The 20,442-nt window shown below is 43.9% G+C and overlaps 1 protein-coding gene across 1 annotated transcript; it reads right to left on the bottom strand.

Moving 5' to 3' along the window:
• Positions 1-764: 764 nt before the first annotated feature.
• Positions 765-7,458, bottom strand: LOC110286823 (melanoma-associated antigen D1). The gene is made up of 13 exons (XM_021153440.3): positions 7,186-7,458; positions 6,548-6,621; positions 5,154-5,849; positions 3,912-4,586; positions 3,750-3,813; positions 3,492-3,571; positions 3,279-3,370; positions 2,981-3,060; positions 2,850-2,892; positions 2,599-2,661; positions 2,163-2,277; positions 1,150-1,535; positions 765-967 (listed from the first exon to the last, which is right to left on the bottom strand). The coding sequence occupies exons 2-12, from the start codon at positions 6,590-6,592 to the stop codon at positions 1,158-1,160; spliced, it is 2,331 nt and encodes a 776-aa protein (XP_021009099.1). The 5' UTR covers positions 6,593-6,621; positions 7,186-7,458; the 3' UTR covers positions 765-967; positions 1,150-1,157.
• Positions 7,459-20,442: the final 12,984 nt, after the last annotated feature.

Here is a 20,442-nt window from a genome sequence, read left to right as displayed (position 1 = left end):
GGGGTCAAGGTTAATTGACTGTTGGTCTTCCCATGGGGCTGCCCTCCTCCTCAGCTTCTTCCAGCCTTTCCCTAATTCAATCACAGGGGTCCCTGACTTCTTTCCATTGGTTGGGTGTTAAGTATCTGCACCTGATTCTTTCAGCTGCTTGTTAGGCCTAGGGCACACCATAGCATCAGTAACAGTGTCAGGCCCTGGAACCTCCCCTTGAGATGGGTCCTATTGGGCCTGTCACTGGACCTCCTTTCCTTCAGGCTCTTCTTTTTTATCCCTGCAGTTCTTCACAGGGACAATTCTGGGTCAGAGTTTTAACTGTGGGATGGCAACCCCATTCCTCACTTGATGCCCTGTCTTTCTACTGGAGGTGGACTCCCTCTCCCCACTGTAGGCATTTCATCAAGGTTCCCTCCCTTTGAGTACTGAGAGTCTCCCACCTCCCAGGTCTCTGGTATATTCTAGAGGGTCCTCACACCTTCTACTTCCTGTTTTCCCCAATACCTGCTCATGTTTCCCTCTGCCCCTCCCTGTCCCCTTTCCCACCCAGGTCCCTGCCTTCACCATTCCTTTTCTTATACAGCATACCCATTACATTCATTCCTTATGTGAAATAAACTATTACACCAGCTCTTAGATTTCATTGACAATTGTGTCCCTCCTTTGGTTTCCAAACCATTAGTTGGATCTACCCACATTTCCATCGTTTGAAAGCTGATTTGCCCTCTCCCTCTGGATATGCATACAAAAAAGATGAGAAGCATACTTAATTCACTTTGCAATTTCAACATTTATTTCCGATACCAAAACTTGACAACACACAAGGAAAAAAAAAGTAAGACAGAATAGCAAATAAATGTATTTTGCATGCCACTCTCAGTCAACAGGATGTGGCTCTCTAGATAGCGTGTTTTGAAGGAACCTGAGGCTTCAGCCTCACTCAGGGAAAACTATTGCAAATGATGAGCAGTATCTGCGAATGTAAGAAAAAGAGAAAATAATTCAATTAGCTGTATCAGTAAAGAACATAAACACCCAAGAGTACTTCTCTGTACTTCCCTTTTCCCCACCATGGGTTTTGTTACTACTAGCTTAGGAATGTGAATACAATTCCCCCACTGACGCTACCTGCTTAATTCAAAGTGATTTACTTACCTGACAATTTACTCAACCCAGAAGAAGCCAATGGCACCGAAGTTGGCGGCGAAGTTGGCGGTGGCAGTACCGCTGGGGCCAATGATGGGGCCAGTAAAGGCCTGGGGAAACCTGGAGCGGGCATTCTGGTGGTATCTGGCCCAGAAGGTAAAGGGGATCCTGGACCAAGGATCTCCAAAATCTCCTTCCTCATCCCAGGTCAGCAGCTCAAACTCAATGTCATCCCAGCTCCAGGGACCAGACACAGCCTCATCTCCAATTCCCATGCGGTTTCTCGCTTCAGCCCGGGCCTCTGCCTCAGCTGCAGCAGCATCCAGAGCATCCAAGGCTTCATCTGCAGCTTCCATGAACTGTGCAGTCCAGTCACGAGGGTCTCTCTTCTGAACCTACAATGAGAAATAAAAACAAGACCATAATCAGTAAGAGGGACACAAAAAGAAAATACTGTACTATATATAATGGAATACTATTCAGCCTTTAAAAATGAAAATCCTACTATTTGTGACCACATGAGTGAAGCTGAAGGACATTATAGTAAGCAAGACAATACAGAGATAAGTAATGTAATTTTATTGGTAAGTGGACAATCTAAACTAGACTCATAGTAGATTAGACCGGTGGTTGCCAGGGGTTTAAGTGGGATGAGGAATAGGCACATATTTCAGCCAGATGTCATGAGTAAGCCCTGGGTATCTATTATGCAGCAGAATGTCTATAAGTTAATGACTAGTGTATATCTATAAATTGCTGAGCTGAGTTGTTCTTGTGTGTTGCTATGTGTGTGCACATACATGTGCAGGTATGTGCAAGGATAGAAGCCAACCTTGGGTGTTGTTCCTCAGATACCATCCACCTTATTATTTGAGATAGGGTCTCCTAACAAGCAGGCTGAGTGTGAGCCCGTGATCCCCTTTGAGGCACCATTTCCACCTCCCCAGCACTGGACTGCAAACACACACCATTACCCCCCAGCCTTTTTACACAGGTTAATCTATCCTCGATTCCTCCATTACCTCTGCAATGAATCTCAGCACTTTCATCTTGCTGGTCTCATGATAGGAGCGGAGGCCCCAGAGGAACTCATACTCAGGAGGGTTGCTGTTGGGCACTCGTCTGTAGTCCAGGTATCTGAGAAAAATAAAAGTGTGTGTTTATGGGCAGTCTGCAAAACAAACAAACAAACAAAAACAACAAAAAAACCATACTATGCTAAAGTTATTGCCTCAGGTTTTTACAATCTTGGACCACCCTCTCCTGAGAATGTGTACTATGGGAATAGTGGACAGGCCTTTCTTATAACTATGCTGCAGAAATATTCTACCTCCGAGAGTATCTTCAGTAAACATTTCTGAGTAATTCTGTGAACCGACACAGGTGCGCTGTAAGTCATGTTTAGAGAACCTTTTCTGACACAGATCAAGCAGAGTCAGAATTACAAGTACCACTTACTTCTGCTTTACAAACTCGTAAGTAAGAAGTTTTCTCAGGTCACCAAGGAGGGGATGTCTGACCCTGATGGTAAAAAAGAAAACGACAATCAGAGAATTTGCCTGAAGAGAAGTAAAGGAGGAGAGAGTTAAAGATTGTTTTCCTATCTCTCCACACCATAATTTAGACTCCCCCAAGACCACCAGGTTAATGCAATTCTGGTAGCATCCCTGCTGCTAAATGATACTTGAGATGAAAGAGCCCAATCATACCCAGGACGTAGTCCCATCTTTCGCAGTGCTTCCCAGAGGACGGCTGTGATAGGAGGCAAGAGACAAGGCATGGAAAGTGAGCATGGAAATCAGGCTGTAGCCAAGCCCCAGCTCCAAGGTCAGTCACTTACCCTCAGTGGCACGGTTGCCGTTCATGAAGATAATGCCCAGAATCACTAAGAGGAGGCCAAGCTTCGGTGTGTCTTTGGTCCTAGAGGAGTATAAAAAGAATATAGCTATATACATACCCAGCAGCCATCTGCATGAAAAACCCCACAAGCTTACCAATTTAGCTTCTCCAGTATTCCTCAGTAGAGATCATTATGCCCCCACTCTGCCCATGACCTCCTATGTGACTGAATACTGAGACTCTTAGGGGAAAAAAGCATCACTTAGAAAGACCATACTCCATCTCCTTTCCCATCTTACGTTCCCAGTATGCCAGCCAGGGACTCAGGGGTACTGATGAGAATATACAGATGCTCTTCTTTGTCGATTTCCTTCAGCTGGATTCCAAATTTCTACAGAAGAAAACCGATGATCAATGATGGCAGTTAGGATAACCTACCAATAGGCAGGCAGTCACAGCCCTGTAAGCCCTGTCCTTGCCATCATTCTTGTTTCTCAGGTCTGGCTCTTTACCTTCTCCAGGACAAAGCATGCGCGCTCAATGATTTCTGGATAGACATCAGTGTATTCTCGGATGATATCCCTCAGCATTTCTGTAGGAGAGAAGAGAAGCACCTGGAGTGAGCTGGACCATCCAGTGGCAGCCCCTGTGCCAGCCCTGGTGAGGGTAGCCCAGTCAGGTTCCTCACAAGTAGAATCAGCTATGGGAGGGAGGGGACAGAATAAGCAAAAGATGCCCCTATCAAGGACATCAAGGACAGAACGACTTACCTGAGCGCTTGATGGGTACCTTCGTGTAGTCTTTAAGCATCAGGTACTTGACCAACTTATTTGCCTGGGGAGAAGTAATTAAAATGATGTTTGTAGAAAACGTGGCCGCCGATTATAAATGGAAGGACTGCAGTAAACTAAGTGGAGAGGCACAGCACTTACTCTTTCCTGAAGAAGGGCCACATCTCGGGGCTGTGGAGGACCCTGGTTCTGTGAGGCACGAGAGTTGGAGGAGGATCTCAGATTAGGTGAGGGTCGTAAGTTCTGCCAGTCAGGTGGAATTGGCCAGTCGGCGGGGATCCAGTCAGGTGGAAAAGGCCAGTCAGAGGGAAAGGACCAGTCAGGAGGCATTGACCAGTCAGGTGGTACCTGCCAATCTGGAGGACCCTGCCAATCTTGAGGGCTCTGCCAACTAGGTGGAGCCTGCCAGCTGGGTGGGCTCTGCCATCCAGGTGTACTCTGCCAGGCCATTGGGTTTGGCCAGACAATTGGGCCAGGCCAGACAATGGGGTTTGGCCAGATCACTGGATTCTGCCAGATCACTGGGTTAGGCCAGATCACTGGATTCTGCCATGCAACTGGGTTCTGCCAAGCTGCTGGTGTCTGCCTAGCTGGGGGACTCTGACGTGCTGCTGGTGGGGTCTGCCTGGCTGTCTGGTTTTGCCAGCCTGATGGATTCTGCCAAGCCAGTGGTGTCTGCCACACCACATTAGGGGGTGCTCCAGGTGGGTTCTGCTGAGTGGTCACTGGAACCGGAGCAGACCTCCAGTTCCCCGAGGCCAGTGAGGCACGCCTTTGATCCCCACTGTTGTTCTCTTCTACATTCAAGTTATTAACCTGTATAATTAGAGAGAAGAAAATTTCAGGGTCACTATTAATCCTGGGTCTTCCCAGTTGCTATCCTAGGAAGTACCTAGGAATCTTCACCTACACCTCACTAGCCACTGGTCACTTTGATTCTCTTTGTCTTTCAGACAGGTGTTTCATCTCCAAACCAGACAAAGGAAAAAACAAACAGGAAGTGGGACGAGATTTCTCCTTTTCCTGTGTGACTGACAGTGCTTGGTTTCACCCTGAACTCGTTTCTTCCTGACTCTGTTCTCTCTAGAGAGTGAGGTACATCTTCCCGATCTAATGGTGATTCTGTGTGAGCCTGCCTAGCTTAAGACATGGTGTTTAATGTCAAAACGTAACATGACCTACACACATATTGCCTGTGTCCTTGTATCAACTCATCATCAACCTGTGGACAACCTGGGCTCAGGAATAATAAATATTTACCTTAGCACCCCCTACAACTGTGCCAAAATACAGATAAATACATGCCCTTTATTGTGTTTGGAGCCAAGGAAATTCGAAGAAAGGAGAGAGCCCAAAGCAAAGGGAAGCTAGCTGGGATCTCACCTTGCGGGTCCTCTTGCCCCGAATTATAGTCCGGGACTCCACGTTCTGAGTCTGGGAGCCATCTGCTGATGTCTGGGCTGCTGCACCATCAGCTTCAGAGATACCTACGCTGGTCCCTACGTCAGCCATTTTGGCCTGATTTACATTCTGGGTCTGGGCATCAGCTCCAGGGACCTTAGTAGTGTCATTCCAAGCCTTAGCTGTCTTAGGCTGGTTGTTGGTCATCTCATTGGCACTGGGAGACTGAGGGAAATTGTAGGTGGTACCGGGGCCAGCCTTAGTAGTGCTATTCTGACCCTTAAAGGCCATTTCAGACTTTTTAGCTGATTTGCTTGTGGGTGCTGCCTGGGAAAAGTCAGAGGCAGCATGTGGACCTTTAGGGGTGCCATTCTGTGACTTAAAGGCCGCCTTAGACTGATTCTTGGGCATCTCCTTGGCATTACGTGCCTGAGAATAATCATTTGGCCCCTTTGTGGTGGCATTCTGGGCCTTAAAGCCTGTCTTAGGCCTGGCAGCAGCTGCTGAAACCTCAGTACCAGCCTTCTCATTGGCAGTTGGGGGCTGTGAACTCTGGGGACTAGCATTTGGCCCACTGGCAGCTGCTGTGGCCTGGCTGCTGGGCGGAGCCTCGGAGATCTGGATGGCTTCCATCAAGGTCTGCACAAGCAAGGCGCTGTCTTCAACAGAGGCCTCAGCCTGCAAACACAGGAGGGGCAACATTTCAATCTCTGAGCCTTACATGGCAGACCAGAGAAGGAGGGGCGCGGCGCAACGCAGCAGGGGAGCTGTAGACAGGCGTCACAGTACTCAGACGTGGGGGCAGAGGCGGGTCAAAGGGAGGCGGGGCGCGAACAAAATTTAATTAAGGGTAGAGGGGGCAGGGCAAGGTGAGGGACAGTCTGTGGCAGCAGGGGCTGGTGCGGAATGTGGTGCAAGCTCTGAGCACCAAGGTTTAGAGACGGACGGGTTAGGCTTGAGGTTGGGAGCTCAAGACCCGAGGAGAGAGGAACAGAGGAGGATAAGCTGAGAGGGTGGAGGGGGAGTCTCGCGGCGTGGAGAAAGGGAGGGTGGAGGCGAGAGGTTGGGGGATGGGGCGACAGACTGCTCTACACGCGTCAGGGTTATGGAAAAAAAATGGTTCCTTACCCAACCCGCATTCTCTGGGCAGAATGCCCTGACTAACAGGGTCTCCCCTTTCTCTAAGCAGGGACCGATGGCTGAAAAGGGCCGCCCCTCCCCCCCATTCGATAAACGCTAGAAATCTGAGAGCCCGCGGAGTCTAGGCCGGAAGAAGGGCAAAATCAAATCCTGCCATTCGCGCGACCTAAGGGGCCCGGGGTGGGCGTAATCTGTCAGCAGGGGAAAAATGGGGGAATTGGGAGCGGGGTCCTCACCTGGAAGCCGCGGAGGCCTGCACCGCCGTCCGGTTTCTGAGCCATAGTTCTTGTCTCCCTGGCAAGAGCAGAGCCTAAGGGGGGTGTGGGAGAGAGGAGCTGGACATTACACTACAGAAGGAAAAGACATAGGACTGAATTCTGTGTGCGTGTGTGCTTTGATTCTGGGGGCGGGTGAGGTGCCGGGTCCGGGGGGAGAACCAGGCCTAAGCGGAGCGGGAAAAGTAACCGGTCGTCCTGCTAGACCATCTCCAATCTCAGATGCGGCCAGGGAAAAGCTTCAGCGCGGCCGTTTTGGAGTCCGAGAGGAGCTGTGGATGCGGTAGTTTACGGGGGCGGGGAGGGAGGGCGGCGAGCGGGGAGACACGGGCGTCCGAAAAGTTGAATTAAGGTTCTGAATTCAGAGGAACCGTCTAACGGGATCAAGGTCGGGATATAGGATTCGGGGAGGGAACTGGAAAAAAGATTCAGGGGGACGGACGGAGGTTCAAATTAGAAAAGGGTCGGGAGCAAGAGTCTGAATCCGGGAGCAGGCAGAGTAGGGGGCTTCCGAATCCAGGGTGAAGGGACTGGGAGAAAAGAATGGCGGAAGGACGCCGCGCCAGGGGGCAGATGCCCCGTCTGGGGGCGAACCTCACCTTGCCTCAGGGCCGAACCCCAATCCCTTCGCTGCTTCCTTCTTCGCGACTCAAGAGGATCGGGAATGGCTCTGTCCGGCTCTCGGCACCCGCACTCTCTCCGGGTCCAGGAGAAAATGCCAGCGCGGCAGCTCGGGCGACCCCGCCTCTCCGCCTAATATACCACCCACCGCCTCTGGACGAGCCGCGCATGCGCAGCAGATCACTGTCCAAATAAGAGTCCCGCTTGCTTTCCCAACAAAAGCTTCATCCCGGAGCCATTGTTGCGCATGTGCACTTGGAGGAGAGCCCGCCTCCTTGCCAGCACACTGTACCACCGCCAACCAGGTTGACAGTGGACAAAGGTTCCTCCTCCTCTTCTCCTTACGCATCCACTCCTTCAACAGATGCGCAGCGCCTTTCGGTCCCACCCCCTGGCCCGACACACCAGCCCCCTACCTTTCTCCGCAATGCGTCTCCGCTCAGTCCCGCCCTTTTTCCCGAACTCTCTCTAGCCAGGTCCGCAGCTCCCGCCCACCCCCGTGCGCAGAGCCCCGTAGGTAGGCCCCCCGCGGGGGTCTCTTATTTCGAAACATGCTAGGCCTTTGCTGAGTTCACCCACTCTGAGACTACGCAGAAACCTTAAAGGCCAGAAAAAAAAAAAAAACATTGCAGAGATACCAGAGCAAGGGTCACCCTGGTGGGGGGATCTATAGGTTTCCTCTCACTGGACTCAGAAAATGAGCTTTTTCTCTCGCCCTTTTGGCAGTTTTTGCCCATCGAAACCCTTTTCGAGGGCTGGGTCAGAGAGGTGAGGGAAGGGCGTCGGGCTGTGGGATCTGCCCTGGGGCTTGTTTTTCTCGCAGGCTGTTTTAGGGAGATGGATGGAGTGCAACATTCTCATTTAACACACCAAGTCGTTAATGCAGAAGCCCGGGGCATTGAGCTGGTAACACAGAAAGGCCAGAACCTGCCCCAGCACCGCTGAGCACGCTGGTAATCCCAGCACTCTGGGGATTCAGGGAAAGCCCTGAGTTCCAGGTCAGCTGTGCAACTCTGAGACTTGATCTAAAAGACAAACAAAACCATCCATGAGGGGCCTGGATTTTCCTGAGTGTAAAATCTAATCTGAGAACAGGGGCACTCCTTCAACCTCTATTGGAATAACAAGCTGTCCTCTCCCCAATATTTGTTCCATGGGGATAAGGCTTGTGTTCTAGGAGGCCTGGCATGTGTGGGGACCCTTTAGGTTCGCTCTGTGCTCCTCTTAGCAGGCAGTCTCCAGGAGCGAGACCGCAGGCTTTCTTGGTGACTGCTGGAGCAGTCAGAGCATTCAGGTGTGTCTGCCCTGTTCTTGCAGAATGAAGCTGGCCTTGGCTTTAGAATTCCGGGAGGAGTGTCTGCCCTATCTGTCGCTCGCTGTGTGAGCCCCCTGAGATATAGTCACTTTAGTGGACTTCTTTGAGCCTGGTTTACTCACTACTACCCCAAACAGGAATCCCACAAAGAGGGTCTTGCCGTGCCCAAGGACACACAGCCAGCTGTGCTTCCAGGACAGCTGGGGAAGCAAACGCAGAAAGATGGCATACAGATGCGAAATGACTCAATCCAAACCCATCGGTTTCCCAAGTCCCAGGCAGACCTTAGCGTTTCCCATTTATTGTGGCTTCAGCTCCTGTGAGGAGCCTGCATATGAAAGAAGGCTAATGCTAGGAAGGACTGCAGCATTTTGTCCCCAAGGGCCAACATCAATTCTGCCAGGCTGGATGACTTCCCTCATCTGTTGCATAGCAACCTCCCCTGTCAGCTGCCTGTTTTTCCTCAGCACTTCCTCTGTAAAGTGTCTGCAGTGGGACGTGATCAGACTCAGGAAAGGAGGTCTGAGGTGCCATTTTATATTTTCTCTGCTTCCACGTCTGTATCTTCAGTCATGATCCAGCCTGTACCTTATGGACTCGCACCCTGCTGTCCCCTCCCTTCTCCAGATGGATATCTCTTGATATTCTCAAAATTATTATTTCAAAATTTATTCATATATATGAATATATATGTATGCATATCCTCACCACTGTTTCCTTTAGTTTTGTTCTTTTTGTCACATGAGATTGGGAGTTTCTTTAGGGATATGGATATGGAAGTTTGCCCGATTTACTCATTGTTGTACCTTCAGCGTGAAGAACAATGCCTACCTAGTACGTTTTATGTTCTCAATAAAGATTGTTTGATAAATGAATGAATCACACAATCTACCCCATTGCTAAAGCGAGAAGCCTGAGAGGAAATTATTTTTTTGCCCGATAAATTCAAGTATTATTTTTTGTCATATACAGAGACATAATTCATTATGGCAACAGTTTATATTCATCATTGGGGATTGAAATATCTAAATGCTATGGAAGTTAAGTAATCAGTTTTGAATCCTCACCACCCTGAGCCAGTGGCTAAGGCTTTTCTGCTACCTTTTCATATAGCATTTTTAAGCTCAGGCATAGAGCTTCTGACGTCAATAAGATAATAATGCACGTGGAAATATTTTAAATAACACTCTTTTGCCTAATGCTCCACATTCTTCTTTCAGGTCTCTCAGAGGTGCATTGTTAGCATGACGTTTAAATCCCTGTTTGATCAAAGAGTCATGTTTTTATCATTTGACAAGAACCAGGAGCATACGCATTTTTGCATGTTTTTATCTTATCAGAAAAATCTTTCTCTGCGTCATTCTTTTAAATGTTTAACGTTCTTTTTTGTGTCTGTTTGTTCATGTTGTAACAGGGATCCTGGTATTAGCTGAGTTCATTTTGGGGGAAAAGGCAAAGGACTGAGTGAGCAGAAAAGACAAAAAGACTGGAATGCAGGAAAAAGCTTTCCAGAGGCTACCAGGCTCTCAGGCTCTTTCCTTGGGGCTGGGAGGGGACACTGAGAAGTGAGAGCCTGAGGGGTGGGACATGAGCCTAGATGGGGTGGGACATGAGTCTAGATAGGCTGCTTTGTTGTTGTTGTTTTAAATTAAAACCCCTGAGTCCTTCTATTTTTCTTATTTCTTATCCAGATGTTTGTCCCTGAGCAGGCCTGTCTTTCTAACTTCCCCTCAAAGTGTATGTGGGTTTGTTTCTCTGTGTGTATGCTACATATGTGCTGGCTTTTGGATGCCAGAAGAGAGTTGTATGTAGTCCCTGGAATTGGAGTTACAGAGGTGGTTGTGTGCCACCTGGTGTGGGTGCTGGGAACTGAACTGACTAAAACTGTTCAGCCATCTCTAGCCCCTAATTTTTATTTTTATTTTTACATTTTTTTGTGTAAACAGATATCCATTTCTTTGAGTTAAATGTACAACAGTGCAATTTCTGGGACTTATAGTAAGCGTGTGTTAGCTTTACAAGAAGCTACAAATCTTTTCTAGAGTGGCTGAACCATTTTACATCCCATTAACCACATATAAGTGGTTCAATTTCTTCAAATCTTGGGTTACATTTGTAGTCAGAATTTTTAGCAATAGTGTGTAGGAATAGCTCACCATGCTTTTAATGTGCATTTACTTGGTGGTTAACTGAATATATTTATGTATGATAATTTCACACCTGTATCTTCTTTTTAGTAAAATGTCTCTGTATACGTTTGATCCATCTTCTATTTGGGTTGTCTTACTGCTTTTGCTAGCTATGTTGGACCTTGGTAAGATCACTGCCGCACAAGCAGGAGGATCTGAGTTCAAATTCCTAACACACATGGAAAAAGCTCATTAGAGCTTTGCTCACCCATTGTAGGGGTGGAGACAGGAGGATTGCCAGATCTTTCTGTCTGGCAGTGAAAGACTGCCTGAGAATAAAACAGAAGCACTTGACATCCTCCTTTGGCTTCTGTGAGTGCATGGGTGTGTACCTCCACACACCCATGCATGCATGTACCACATACATTTGCCATACTTACACTCACACACACATGTATGTATACAGATTAACAAAGAGAATAAGTCAATTAATTTAAACCTTGAATATTGACTTTTTCTAGTTTATTCATGAGTCTGTTGTCAGATGTGTGGTTTGCAAGTTTTCCCAGTTTATGGCTTATCTTACTCTTACTTAAAACATTTATTTTTATATGTATGTATGTATGTATGTATGTATGTATGTATGAAGGTGCCCATGGATGTTGGAAGAGGATGTTGGCTCCCTTGAAGCTGTAGTCACAGATGGTTCACATGGGTGCAGCAAGCACTCGTAACTGTTGAGTCATCTCTCCCACCCCCTCTTTTTATGTTTCCTCTTTCTCTTTTTCAGTAGCCTTTTAAAAGTTTATTTATGTTATGTGCATTTGGTGTTTTGCCTACATGTATGTCTGTGTGAGGGTGTCGAATCCCCTGGAACTGGAGTTACAGACAGTTGTGAGCTGCCCTGTGGGGGCTGGGAGTTGAACCCAGGTCATCCGGAGGAGCAGCCAGTGTTCTTATCTTCTGAACCATCTCTCCAGGTCCTCTTTATTCTCCCCTCCTCTCCTCTCCTTCCCTCTCTCTCTTGTTGTTTGATACAAGGCTTTTTTGTGTAACAGAACTCTGGTTGTCCTGGACTCTGTAGATCAGGCTGGCCTTGAACCTAACAGAGATTCTCCTACCTCTGTCTCCCAAGTGCTGGGATTAAATTCATGTGCCACTATGCCTGGCTCTCTTTTTTTCTTTTCTTTTCTTTTCTTTTCTTTTCTTTTCTTTTCTTTTCTTTTCTTTTCTTATCTTTTCTTTTCTTTTCTTTTCTTTTCTTTCCTTTCCTTTCCTTTCCTTTCCTTTCCTTTCCTTTCCTTTCCTTTCCTTTCCTTTCTTTTCTTTTTTAAATTTTAATTTACTCTTTTTTCACACTCCAGATTTTTATCCCTCTCCCGGTCTACCCTCTGACTGTTCCACATCTCATACCTCCTCGCCCCCTCTATGAGGATGTCCCCACCCCCAGCCCCCACCTTACCAGAGCTCTCCACTCCCTGGGGCCTCCAGTCTCTTGAGGGTTAGGTGCATCTCCTTTTTATTTTCTTTTTCCTTTTTCTTTTTAATATTTAAATTATATCTATGTACAGAAAATTTAGTGTACATTTAACCCAATGTAGTGGCAAGTTCTTTAGCCTTTGTCTTTTCCAGCTCAGCAATGCAAGCCAGACTTAGGACCCAGGATGTTGCCTCCCCAGTGGCAGCAGATCTGGTCATTATAATTGGTCCTAATAGTTTCCACCACCTTAGCCAGAGCACCCCTGTCTTCCGAGTTAACCTGTGTGAAGGCAACAGTGGTGCATGTCTTCCTGTAGACCGGGCACCCCAGCCTGGCCTTTCCCTTAACGATGCAGTAGGGCACCCCCATCTTTCGGCACATGGCAGGTAGGAAAAACACCAGCTCAGTGGGGTCTATGTCATGGGCAATCACCACCAGCAGAGCCTTCTTGTTCTCCACCAAGGTGGTGACTGCATTGACTCCTGCTCGGAGGTCAGGTGGTCTCTTTGTTGGGATGTTGCCTTTGCCAGCAGCTTTCTTCTCAGCACCGGCCAGTAGCCCTTGCTTCTTCTCTTGCTTTGTCTGTACTTGTGAGCAAGCTTATGCATCTGAGTAGCTGTTTGCCTGTCCAGGGTCATGGTGAACTGGTTAATGGCAGGAAGTACTTTGAGCAGCTTAAGAGGATGGCTCTTTGCCGCTGCAGCCTGATGTAGCCGGGCCAATTGATGAAGCGGATTATATCTCTTTGGGGCTGGATGTCCTGCCCAGTGCCGAAGTTCTTGGGCCTTTTCTCAAACAAAGGATTGACCACCTTTTTGGCTTCCTGTTTCTTGACGACGGCGGGGGTGGGGGTGGGGGACTGGGGCCACCTTCTTCCCCTTGGCTTTCTTTCCTTTGGGCATCTTGCTCAGCTGGTAAAGAGAGCCTTGTATTTTCTTAATAGAGTGTTTTGCAAAGGAAAATGTGAATCTTTTGATTATTTTTTGAAAGGATTGTAATTTTCTGTGAATGGTAGACCAGGCTTACAATTCCAGTATTCTGGAGGATGAGATTGGAGAAGTGAAAATGTAAGGCTAGCTAGGGCTACATAGTGTGAGACTGTGACTGAAACCAACCAACCCACAAACAAAATAAACAAAAGATGGTTGTTTTATGTCATTTCTAAGGGCTCTTTAAAAACATTTAGTATATGAAGATTTGCTTTTTATCTTCCATACATCTTCTAGTTTTAATTATAAATGTTTGTCATCCATTTAGTTTTGAGGATTTTTAGACGATTTGCCTTGTTTCCTGGTGCCATGGACCGAATCCAGGGCATTTAGGCAAGTCAGATATATTATTTTCTTTTATGTTGTTGTGATAAAATGCCCTGACAAAAAGCAACTTATGAGAGAAAGGATTTATTTTGGCTTATAGTTACAGAGAGATAAATGATACAGTCCATCACGGTGAGGAAGACACGGTAGCAGGCAGGAAAGCATAGTGGTAGGAGCAGGAAGCTAGCTGCTATTACATAAGCACACAGGAAGCTGACAGGAAAAAGGAGGTACGGCCAGGCTACAAGCCTCCAACCCCCCCCCCCCAATATACTTCCTCCAGCAAGGTTCTGCCTGCAAGCAGCACCACCAAGTGGGGACCAAGTGTTCTAACACAGGAGCATATGTGGGATAATTCCCATTCCGACCACAGCACCAAGCGAGCAGCCACTGTCCTCCACTCATAGCCTGCAAGCTTAAGCGTTGTTTGAGACTTTAGGGACTTTAGGTTAATGGTTGTTTCTTCCCCCTCAGATGGGAGGAGAATTAGAGTTATAGATACCCAACACCACAATGTGGGTTTGTTTAAAAATACTTTCTATCTATTGTATTGCCCTCTCACTTTTGTCAAGAATCAATTGGCTTTATTTATATGGAGCTATGTTAACATCCTCCACCCTATGCCACTGTTCTAAGCTTGGTCACCTATCAACACCACAGCACTAATCAATATTAAGTAGAAGAATTTCTCTAACTTTATTTTTCCCCCAAATCATCCTATTCTTTTATTGTTTTTACATATTTTGGAATATAAAAACCACCTTGTTTGACTTTCAATAGGAATTTCACTCCTGTGTATAAACTTAGAGAAAATTAATATTTTAATATTTAAAATTTCTGATCCATAACCTAATATGTTACTTAATTTATTATGTTCTCTTTTTATTTCTATATTGTGGGGTATTACTATAGAAGACCTGTACATATTATTAATTGGCACATCTATTTTACATTTTAGTTATTATAAATACTATTTTATCATTAATTTTGGTTTCTAAAAGTTTATTGCATATATATACATATATATGCACATGCATACACATATAATTTTGTGACAGTGTGAATAAAAAACAGGCAAAATGATATCTTGTTTACAATTTACATTATTTATTTATTTATTTATTTATATCTGTTTTTAAGACAGGGTCTGTCGATGTAGCTCTGGCTGTCCTAGAATTCACTCTGTAGACTAGGCTGGCCTGAAACTCATGAAACTCTACTTGCCTCTGCCTTGTGAGTGCTGTGATTATTAAAGGTCTGTGCCACTACAGCCTGGTTTGAAACTTACATTAATGTGGTAATGCATAATTATATCAATTGCATTTGAGCAATGACTTAAATAAATACCAATGAGCATTCCACTATTAAGTAAAGGTGACCAGAAGAGACAAGGAGAAGAAACGTCTGGATTCTTCTCCCCCAACTCCTCCCACACCCAAAGTCCACCCTTTCTTCCTCTTTAGAAGTCGAGCAGCCATCTAGAAAATAAAATAAGATGAAATAAAAAGAAACAAACCAGAACAGGACAAAAACAAACAAACAAAACAAACAAACAAACAGAAAAAAGAGGCAAATAGCATTAAGAAATAAATATAGACACAGACACATATATTTGTACACTCAAAAATCCTATAAAAACACAAAAACAGGAAACCATAATATATAAGCAAAAGACTTGTAAGGTTAAAAAGTATCCCAGAAAGCATAGTAAAAAAATTTTGCAAAAATACCATTGAGTTAGTTTTGTGTTGGCCATCTACTGATGGACATCAGGCTTGCCCTTAAAGTGTGGTTAGTATACCCAGTGAGATTCTGTTGAAGAAAAGGAATTTTTCCTTTACCAGTGTTTGTCAATTGGCAATAGATTTTGGGTTAGGATGGGGGCTTGTGTTCCCTTCTCCTCAGTCATTGAATTCAATCATTACACACACACACACACACACACACACACACACACACTCACACACATACACACACACACACAATTTTAAGTAATATGGACCATTCAAGACTTGTTCTTTTAATCATAACATTCTATTACAATTATTTTGACATAGCATTTTTATGCTCAATTCCTTTTTCTAAGCAAGTCAGGAAAGTATATTTAGGGACTAAAGTATTTATAATTAGACTTGTTTATAAATTCTTTATTTGAGGAAAAATGCAAACCATCAAAGTCTTTTCTACTATTGTTTCTCCATTGTTTTTAATGCTAGAGGTAGCCTTTGCTATCCAAAGGTCACATGAATATTCTATTTTTCTGGGAAGCAACTCAGAAATGTATACTTAATGTCTAAAATTATGTATTCCTTTTCCATTATTTACCTTTGAAAACTATGCAATGAGTGAAGACTTACTTCCGAACTTTGTGCATTGAGGTTCTACTTACAGGGATTTTTCTCTTTGTCCCTTCTGACAACATTTGTTTATTAGTGCAATGTTCACTGATGATTATTTAAGTCACTGACCAAATATATTTGATATAATTATAAGTGAGATAAATGATGTAAATAATAAATAGGATATCACATCATCTGCTTTCTTATTCATATTGCCACAGAAAAGAGTAGGTCTTAAATCCAGTCAAAGAGTGATTGCTTCCATAACATTGCTATCACCATTGCACCAGTATATCTTTCAGGCAGGTTGCTGTCTGTCCTAGGTTGAAGGATTCATAAGTAGGAGATAGTGGTGATTACATTTTCCTTCGGTAGGATGCAGAGTATGTGGTACCTTCTAGCAGTATGAGCACTAATCAGTATGGTTGAAGTTTGTAGTGACCTAAGTTTGTTCATGACATAAGACAGTGATGTCTTCAACAACAGGGCCTTATCACCAGGTTGTGGAGAACAACCAATAGCCTTTGGCAATAGCCTTTGATGTTGAGGTGAGAAGGAGGAGGTTATGGTAACACTTTGGCCAATGAATCAACAAGACGTAACCCATTTCTGACACTGGAGGCTTCATTTAAATTCCTTTCGTATATGTATACATTTAAGAATATTGCACATTAGTAGGTTTTCATATGGCTTTTCAAAAGGCCCTTAGTGTTAGTTGTTCCTCCCCAGAATCCCTTCTTTACCCTGATTTCACATCCTCCTCTCCATTTAATTCTCCTGTTCTCATTTCTTCTTTATCTCTTTATACCACTATAGTCCATTTCCCCTTCCTTGAAAGATTCCCTCTTCCCTTCTTATTTCTTACTGTGCATCTAACTTCTGTGGTTATACTGATTGAAGCACACATATCTAAAGCTTAAAAGCTAACACACATCTGTGTTTTGAGGTCTGTGTTACCTCACTCAGAATGATTGTTCCTAGATCCATACATTTACCTAAAATGTCCATCATTTTACTTCTCTCAACTGCTGAATAATATTCCATTGTGTAAATGTGCCAGATTTTCATTATCCATCAGCAGGTGTTGGACATCTGCTATTTTCATTATCCATCAGCAGGTGTTGGACAGCAGGCTATTCCCAGTGACTGGCTATTAAGAATAGAGCAACAATGAACATGGATGCACAAGTGTTTCTGTAGTAAGATGCAGAGACTTTTGGGTATATGCCCAAGAGTGGTATAGCTGGATATTAATCTAGACAATTTTTCATCCACCGGTATAGCTATGATGGTTCCAAAGCTCAAGAAAAGCTGGTCAGAATCTTGTCTGTGTAGAAGACATGGTATATAATAACATACTTAAAAGAGGAACTATAAAAAGTTTGACAGGGAAAAGGAATCTAATACATCTCTTTTCTTCAGAAATTTGTTGCATGCACAATATTACTACTTGTGTAGCTGAACTGAGAATGAGTATACATATGAAAAGAGGACTTATTAGTTCTGCTTGTAGGATGTGTCTGGGTAGTTCAGCAATAGCTGTCTTGTGCCAGAAAGGCTTAAATCCAGTAGTCGTTTAATCCACGAAGCTTAATACCTCTACAGTCCCAAGCTGGTACTTCTGAAGGATTCCCAGAGAGATGCTGCTTTTCAGTCTAGGATGAAATCCTGAATAAGTTGGATTTTAATACCAGCTGCATCAACAAGATAGATGAACTTGCCAGCAAGAGGGCAAGCAGAGGAAAAAGCAGTCTTTGTCCATGAAGTTCTATGGGGACTATCACCAGAAGGCATGATCCAGATTTAGGGTGTGTCTTCCTGCTTCAAATAGTCCGGAAAATCCCAAGAGTGCCTAGCAGATTGGGTTTTAGCTGATTCCAGATGCAGACAGGTAGACAGGCAAGATTAGCTATCACACCACCTATAAGAACAAAGAAAAAAAGTTGAGTGCAATGCCTAAGAAAAGGCTCAGCTGTGTGCTTGCTATATGCACGAATTCCTTAGGAGAAAGAACATACAGTATAATTTATGCGACTAGAGCTTTTGCAAATGTTTTAGGGTTTGTAAGACACTGAAGAATTTCCGATGGGAAGTCTTGTATGTATGATCAGTGGCTGAAAGGCAAATTTTGTCAACAGTCAAAGCTGATTTCTCAGAGTATTTAGAATTAGGAGAACTACAAATATAGTGAACATAATGACATCTTCAAGCATGATACATACCAGTCATACTTGATATCCAAAGACTCCACTCCCAAGGATTTCTTGGTTCATTATCACTATAAAAATGTGGGAAACCTTCAAATTTTCTTTCAGCCTAAGAAATTTCACAGAAGAGGTTTTCCCATGCAGTAGAAATTGTAGTTAGTGGCCAAGCTTTTTCAGCAATACAAAACTTCATGATGCTCAGAAACACAATGAGTATATTGGTCATGGGAAAGGCTTCAGAATAAACTTGGAGATTTTAACCATGTGAGACTTTGTCACAGAGAAATATCCCCTCCTTCTAATGCACAAGTAAAAGCATTCATGCCCAGATCAGAACTTACTAAGCATGAGGGAATTCAGAGTGGAAATAAACTGCATGGTAATGAATATGGGAAAGGGTTGCTGGAGACATTTATCTTAATAGAACACCCAAAAGTTCACAGAAGTAAACAGATCCTTTGAATGTAAACAATATAATGATGCTTTTATCTAGATCAAATTATATTAAGTATTGGATAATCTTTTGCAATGACTGCATGAGAATCTTCAAACAGAAATCAATCCTTGCTCATCATCTGCAGATTCATAATGGACAAAAACACTGTGCCTGTAATGAATAAGCTTTCAATTAGAGACTGAATTTTAACCATCATCAAAGGACTCATAAAGACCCATTATGTATGTAAAATGATGACTATGGTGTCAACAGTATTTCAGCTTTATTTGACATCAGTGAGTCCATAGTAGGGAAAAATCTTTTATATGTAGTGAATATAAAGAGTATTTCAATCTGAAGCTTAATCTTACTCAACATCAGCCAAAACACAGGGACAAGAGTCATATTAAAATTATGGTAGTGATACGGTAGTCTTTTGAGAAAGTAAGACTTTGGTAAAAATGATAAATTCCACATAAAAAGTTAATTATAATATTTTATTCATTTCACGTACTTATATACCACTCAAGTGCCAAGCGCTATAATATTGGTACAGAGTTTGTTCTTAGAAAAAAACATATAGGATCCTACAATATTATTCATACTGCATATGAAGAAACAAACTAAAAAAATTACATGAGGTATAACTATTCTCCAAAGATTCTGTCACTGGAAGAACAGGATCCTAAGGTAGTTTAAATCCTTTGGCTTCTAGTGGCAATGTGTGTTAAAAACACAAGGGTGTGTTAACCTTTGGTAGTCATCCAGTAACTCAGTCCAGGAATCAGGTTCATGTGCTTCCTTCCATCCATGCTTTGGAACACTATACTGAGCATTCAAAACACAATGAAAAGCTAGCCTCTCCCCTGACCACATCTCCCACTAACTCAATCTGGCTGACTCCTTTGACACAGCTTGCATACCAAACTTCACAGCCCACTTTCCCCAGAGGAGTCACGTGGATTGAAGCCAGATGCTAGCACAAGTCCTTGTGTATGATATTGCCTCTTCAGGTCAAGGGTGGTGATCCCTGTCCTTGCTCTAGGCCTGTATTACAGCTTCAAAAAGAAAGATGCAGACATACTCTGATCATATTATCTGTACTCACGGTAGTTTTTTCATGTATTTGTTCATGTGCCATTTTGATTGCTGGCCAGCTGTTAGTCCTTGTCTATGATTTAGCATATTTGTTATCCACCTTTAAATAAATGTTGTGTGAAAAGTTTACATTATAAATCCCTGAAAAGGGCTCAAATCAAATTGGCCTATGAAGTAGACAAGAGTATACGTATGATTAGTTCCAATTCTGTGGCCCACACAATTCCTGTTAAAGATACAACTATTTAATTTTGAAAACAAATTTATATGTATGAATGTTTTCTTTGCATGTATGCTTGTATGCATACATGCATGTAAACTATGTGCATTCAGTGCCTGTGGAAACTAGAAAAGAGTATTGGAACCCCTGGAACTGGAGTTACAGACATTTTCAAGCCACTATGTGGGTGCTAAGAATTAAACCCAGGTCCTCTAGAAGAACCTTAAGTGCTCCTAACTGCGGAGCTACATCTCCAGCCCCAAGATGTAAACATTATTAACAAATTATTTTAAATTTATGAAAAAAGTTAGCTTGACATTGTATAAACAATGTCATCAGATAGTTTAAGTTATATGTAAAAACATTTATTTATTATTTATTTATTTATTTATTGGTTTTTCGAGACAGGGGTTCTCTGTGTAGCCCTGGCTGACCTGGAACTCACTCTGTAGACCAGGCTGGCCTCGAACTCAGAAATTTGCCTGCCTCTGCCTCCCAAGTGCTGGGATTAAAGGCATGTGCCACCACTGCCTGGCCCATGTACAAACTTTTAACCAATAAAATTAAGCCTTAATACCATTCCTGGATCCAACACTGAGTCTCCCATCCAGCATGCAACACTGGATTCTTTTTCTCTTTTCTTGGTCCTCCAGAAAACATAGCCATCTGCTATTTTGCTCAGTTCTTCAGTGACA

This window comes from Mus caroli, unplaced genomic scaffold (genome assembly GCF_978045245.1).
Source record: "Mus caroli unplaced genomic scaffold, Mus_caroli_1 scaffold_5, whole genome shotgun sequence".
Taxonomy (NCBI): Eukaryota; Metazoa; Chordata; class Mammalia; order Rodentia; family Muridae; genus Mus; species Mus caroli.
The sequence above is the reverse complement of the archived record's forward strand: the minus strand, read 5'-3'. Positions and strand labels throughout refer to the sequence as shown.

Coding starts and splice junctions, on each gene's coding strand:
- LOC110286823 (XM_021153440.3), bottom strand. CDS start 6,592: ATGGCTCAGAAACCGGACGGCGGTGCAGGCCTCCGCGGCTTCCAG. Junction 2,662..2,849: donor AAGATGGGACTACGTCCTGG/GTATGATTGGGC, acceptor TTTTACCATCAG/GGTCAGACATCCCCTCCTTG. Junction 2,278..2,598: donor TACGAGTTTGTAAAGCAGAA/GTAAGTGGTACT, acceptor TATTTTTCTCAG/ATACCTGGACTACAGACGAG.